Source organism: Bos grunniens, chromosome 7 (genome assembly GCF_055505025.1).
Source record: "Bos grunniens cultivar Pamir isolate PY7600 chromosome 7, Bosgru_T2T1.0, whole genome shotgun sequence".
NCBI lineage: Eukaryota > Metazoa > Chordata > Mammalia > Artiodactyla > Bovidae > Bos > Bos grunniens.
Genome location: NC_141171.1, coordinates 3,899,862 through 3,905,861, shown reverse-complemented (window position 1 = coordinate 3,905,861; position 6,000 = coordinate 3,899,862). Strand labels below are relative to the sequence as shown.

General features: G+C 49.2%; 1 protein-coding gene across 4 annotated transcripts in view; it reads right to left on the bottom strand.

The window, feature by feature from the left end:
• Positions 1-4,995: 4,995 nt before the first annotated feature.
• PBX4 (PBX homeobox 4) overlaps positions 4,996-6,000 on the bottom strand; it is a 56,350-nt gene continuing 55,345 nt past the window's right edge. For all 4 annotated transcript variants that reach the window (XR_015166419.1, XR_015166423.1, XR_015166421.1 and 1 more), the window contains one exon: positions 4,996-5,403. Coding sequence is in view for 1 of the 4 variants with exons in the window: in XM_086408129.1 (XP_086264255.1) it covers positions 5,296-5,403 (108 nt within the window). In the remaining 3 variants the exon portion in view is untranslated. The remainder of the gene's footprint in view (positions 5,404-6,000) is intronic.

Genomic DNA, 6,000 nt, shown 5'->3' with positions numbered 1-6,000 from the left:
CAGTCATTCAGTGGTGTCCGACTCTTTGTGACCCCACACACTGTAGCCCACCAGGCTCCTCTGTTCATGAGAATTCCCAGGCAAGAATACTGGAGTGGGTTGCCATTTCCTCCTCCAGGGAATCTTCCTGACCCAGGGATAGAACTTGCATCTCTCGTGTCTCCTACACTGGCAGGTGAATTCTTTAGCACTGTGCCACCTGGAATGCCCAAAATCAGCTATAAGTAACATATATCTCCTCTTTCTTGAGCATCCCTCCCAGCCCACCTCCACTGGCGATTCTTTTTTTTTTTCCCAGAGCGAAGTTTATTGTTGTGTGCATTCACACAGCAAAACTGTATCTGCCAACATAGGAAGTCTAACTCATGCTGTGTATTTCCCCGCCTTCCTGGGCTGCTCCAGATGCAGATGGAAGGAGGCAGCAACACCAGACACCAGAGGGACTGGAGGTGGGGGTTAAGTTTAATTGGTCTTCGATTTGTGTGTGTGTGTGTGGTTGCTCAGAATGTGGGATCTTAGTTCCCTGACTAGGGATCGAACCCATGCCCCCTTGCAGTGGAAGCACAGAGTCTTAACCACTGGACCTCTGAGGAAGTTTTAATCGTCCTTAAACGTGCCATCGAAGTAGGGCACTCATTCCAGAATCGGTTACCACTGGGTGGCCCACACTAGTCCCACAGTGCCCACGGTGCCCCTCATGCCCTCCTTAGGAACCCAATTTCTGGCCAGCTCACAGTAGTGTGGGCCCAGGAACCTATTCAGCACCCCCAGGCTGGCTGGTGATTCTTGCATGAATCAGCGCAATCGTGGGCCAGTAGGAGGCCCTTCCACACTGCTCCTGCATCTGTCAGTTACCCTAAAATTCAGGTCCTCTGGCTCCCTGACCTCAGGCTCCTACACATTAGGATGTGTGTTTGAGATTCAAAGTGCTACCCTTCATGCCTGAAGAAGGTCCCTCAGCACCTGGTTCTACAAGGTCAAGGTCATGAGCCACTGCGACTGCTCACCTTCAACAAACCCTGAAAGGAGTTCAGGGAAGAGATTAGGAATGGAGCTCTCAGGGCTCTGGGGAAACTGGTTGAGTAGCCCTTCAGATAGGTAGGTATTTTCAGGAGAAAACTTTTATGAGCTCAGTTTCTTGCATCTTTTCATACTTAGAAGAGCGCTGAAATCATTAACTGAGACATCTGGTTTGTGTGAGTAGCAGCTCTTCTGAGATATGTGCTTGATTGCACATTCTCCTTCTCCAGGATCACGTACATGCTGACATCCTCCTATCCCTTTGGAGCAGTTGCTGGGAACTCTCTGAGAGGCTGTCCGGGCTACAGTCTTCAGTCAGTCCCCAAATAAAACTGGAACTCACAGGTCTCATGCTGTGCATTTTTCAAAATTTAATTTTCATTTTATATTGGAGTAACTCAACATTCAAAAAACAAAGATCATGGTATCTTGTCCCATCACTTCATGGCAAATAGATAGGGAAACAATGGAAACGGTATTTTCTTGGGCTCCAAAATCAGATGCAGATGGTGACTGCAGCCATGAAATTAAAAGACGCTTGCTCCTTGGAAGAAAAGCTATGACAAACCTAGATAGCCTATTAAAAAGCAGAGACATCACTTTGCCGACAAAGGTCCATGTAGTCAAAGCTATGGTTTTTCCAGTGGTCATGTATGGATGAGAGAGTTTGACCACAGAGAAAGCTGAGTATCAATGAATTGATGCTTTTGAACTGTGGTGTTGGAGAAGACTCTTGAGAGTCCCTTGGGCTGCAAGGAGATCAAACCAGTCAATCCTAAAGGAAATCAATCCTGAATATTCATTGGAAGGACTGATACTGAAGCTCCAATACTTTGGCCACCTGATACAAAGAACTGACTCACCGGAAAAGACCCTGATGCTGGGAAAGACCCTGATGCTGGTCCACGCCCAGACAGGGGCAGTTACCCCAGTCAGGATCACGCATTCCAGGCACACGGCTGCTACTTGCAAAACTCTAACCTACAACCAGACTTTTTCTTTCTTTAAATCACCAATCAACCTCAGACTCTTTGCTAATTGAGTATCATGATGAATACTGTTGTTGTTGTTTGGTTGCTAAGTCGTGTCTGACTCTTTTGCGACCGCATGGACTATAGCCTGCCACATTCCTCTGTCCATTTCCCAGGCAAGAATGCTCGAGTAGGTAGCCATTTCCTTCTCCAGGGAATCTTCCCCACCCAGGGATTGAACCTAGGTCTCCTACATCGGCAGGAGCCGCATGGGAAGCCTCTATGGTTAATATTAGAGTGAATTTTTCTCTGGTGGGAGCCTTGGGATTAAGCCTTTTTCTCTGGTCAGAGCCTTTCTCTGATGTGTGGATCTGAGAGAATATTAGCGGGTTTTCTGCCCAGACATCTGGCCAGAATGCCAGCCTTATCTGGGAGCTGGTGGAAATGCAGATTCCCAGGTTTGGCCTGGATCCAATGAACCAGAACCTCCATTTAAACCCATCTCTGGCCTAGACACCTCAGAGTAGCCCTCAAGACTCTTGTGTCCAGCAGCTTGGAGCCCTGCCCATGTTATGGTGGCTTTTGTCTCAGAGGGTGTGTGGAGCTCTAAGCAGACAGACTGTGCCTTCCTGGGGCTCCCAACCAGGTGATGGAGATGAGATTCCACAGAACCTGGGGGAGGTGTCCACTCACCTCTCAGAGGCTGCCCAGGACATGGATTCCCAGTCTCCATCTCCCAACAAACTGGCTCACAGAAAAAAGATCTCTAAAAAACTACACAATGGCATGCAAAAATATGCAAATCACACACGTGTTTAATTCAAATAAAGCAAATCGTGCATATTATATGCAAACCACAAACACACATGCAAATATCATGAGAGGGAGAGTGCCTGAGTGAGGGTGGTCAGACACTTTGCAAGGGACACATTGAGCAGAATAGTGACCGTGGAGGTCTTGTTTCCTGCCCTGAGCCTGACCCTTTGTGTGGATCTGCCTTTGAACCCCACAGCTACCAGGTAAGGGGTCTTCCATCCTGGGGTCCCTTGCCCAGGAGCAGCAGGTCTCCAGGCCTCCAGCTCTGTAGTCTCTGCAGGGCCCTGGCGACCCCTGGTGGACGATGGTGGGACACAGAGCCTGAATCTCCTGTGCGGTGGCTTCCAGATCCTTCTGTGAGCCTCCTCTCAGGTAAGATCCCGGATCATGTGTTCCAAGCTAAGGATTATGAGGGGGTAACAAGCAGAACTGACTGGGGCGTGGTCAGTGTTCCAAGGGCTCCCTCTCCTCTCCCTGCACAAGCCTCTTTTTGTTCTTGTTTAGTTGCTAAGTCGTGTCTGACTCTTTCGACCCCACAAACTGCAGCCCACCAGGCCCTAACGGATTTCTAAAATGCAGACTGCCCAAGGGTATACAGAGAAAAGAGAGACTGCTTTCCCACCAATCCCTGATCCTTGGTTCCTTCCCCAGTGGTCCTGGCTGTGACCTGTGTCTCCTTCCAAAGATATTGGATACCTCATTTAAAAAAATGTATGCAAATGGTTATCTTCCTATTCTTTACAGTAACACGTTGTGGAGAAAAACTGCTTCAGCTTTTTAAATGGTTGTATACTATTCCACTACATGACTCAATAGCCTGATTGGCGTGCTGTGATTCATGGGGTCACAAAGAGTCGGACACGACTGAGCAACTGAACTGAACTGAACTGAACTGAACTGTGCTTCGTGCTTAGTTATGCAGTCATGTCTGATCCTTTGTGACCCCATGGATTGTAGCCCACCAGGCTCCTTTGTCCACGGGATTTCTTCCAGGCAAGAATAGTGGAGTAGTTTGCCATTTCCTCCTCCAGGGGATCTTCAAACCAGCATCTCTTGCATCATAGGCAGATTACTGCTGAGTCATTGGGGAAGCCCCAAATAGTTCTCAACTGGCAAATATTTCTTTTCCTTTTTTTGCAATTACAAAAAATGTAGCAGGAAATGCATCATTTTGTTCCTGTAGAAACATGTTCCTGTAGAAAAATTATTAGAAGGCAAACTGCTGAGGGAAAGTGTGTGTGCATTTTTAATATTAATAGATTCTAGAAAATTGCCGTCTTGAGCCGCTGTACTGATGAGCAGTCTCCCCTGATCAGCTTTCAGGCTCAAGGCCTTGGGTCTGCCTACCTCTCTCCTGACTGGGGGCCTGGGCCACAGGTCACCAAGCCTCCGAGCCTCAACGTCCCCTCCTGTTGCATGCAGGTGCCATCAGCTCCCGCTCTGCCAGCAGCGTGACTCCTCTGAGCTCTTGTAATCCTTCTAGTTCGATTACTGTCGTATGGCCATATTTCAGGCATTTTTTGAGTAATATAATATGAAATGTTAGTTAAGTGCGACTTTAGGTGCAGAATTTGACATAGGGAGTTTCCTCAAATTGAAACCCTCTAAGAGACCCAGCCGGAAGCTGGAGGCTAAACCAACCCAGAGCTGCATTCACACCATGGCCAGGAGAGGAGGCAAGTGAGTGGTGAGCACCGGACATTTCACATACACAGGCCTCAACCAGGACAAACAAGTTGCAACACTGTTTCCCTTGGGACACCCCTGCAGGGTTTTCTCCAGCACCTGTGCTCTCTGCCTCCTCTCCAGGGTTCAGACGACCTCCCCTGGTGCATCCCACTTTTCCCTCCCTCAGGACCTGCCTGGCAGCTCTCCCCACGGGTGTTTCCCTCTCACACCCTACGGCCCCTGGCGACATTTTTGCTGCAAATGTTCTCAAGAGCTGACTGTGCTCTCTGCCTCTGATTGCTTCCTGAACTGGCTTATGGCCCTGTGGTTCCACTGAGCCCATGCGGCTCAGTCCGGCCACGCTGGTGAGGCTTCACTTTCTGCTCCTGAGATCTGTCTTTCTGACTTGTGACATCCTCTCTTGATTTTTGTCTTGTATTTTGGCCTCTCCCAACTTCCAAATTGTTTTTTGAAGTTTTGCAATATCTCCTTTATTTCTTTCACTTTACAAAAGAAGTTCTTTTAATTTTTAAAAAACTTTTTATTTTGCATTGGTGTATAGCCAATTAACAATGTTGTGATAATTTCAGGTGAACAGCAAAGGGACTCGGCCACACATATATACATGTATCCATTCTCCCCCAAACTCCCATCCCCTCCAGGTTGCCATATAACATTGAGCAGCATTCCACGTGCTATACAGTAAGTCCTTGTCCCGGCTTCCACATTTCTATCCTGAACACGACTCTTCTGCCCAGCTGTGTGGACACACCAAGCTGCAGGACCAGAGCTGAGCTGCCTTCCCTCTGCGACTTCCCGTCTAGTTTCCCTGTGGTTCAGAGTGCCCTGGTCGACCCAGAAACAGGCCGAATGGAAGAAGCGGGACACAGAAGGCCTCAAGCTGCGTGATCCTGTGTGTGTGAAATGTCTGGAACAGGCAAATTCACAGAGACAGAGAGCAGATTAGTGTTTGTCAGGGGCTGGGGAGGGGGACTGGGAAGTGACTGCTCATGGGGGTCTTCTTTTGGGTGGGCTGCTCAACAGCCTCGATTGAGACTCCCCCTACCCCAGGCTGTGGTTTTGGGGCTTCCTAGCATCTTAACCATTTCTGCTGAGGGAGTGCGCAGTGGAAATGTCACAGGTGCTGGGGGAGGTCCTGATGGCTGGCCCCTGCGGCTTTCCAAGCAGCTCAGCCTACAAATGCAGGAGACACAGGTTTCATCCCTGGGTCAGGAAGATCCCCTGGAGAAGGAAATGTCAACCCACTCCAGTATTCTTGCCCAGAGAATCCCATGGACAGAGGAGCCTGTGGGCTATATAGTCCAGGGGGTCACAAAGAGTCAGATACGACTGAATGCTGCAACAGTGCACTGAAGGCGAGAAAAGAGGCGCTGACGGTGCAAAGAGCCAGGCCAGGGGCGGCTCGCTGACCAGCACTCATCACTCAGGAGTTGCTGAGCTGAGGGGCAGTGAGGGCCCAGGGCTGCAAAGATGGAACTACCCTAAGGACCCAGTACCAGGAACG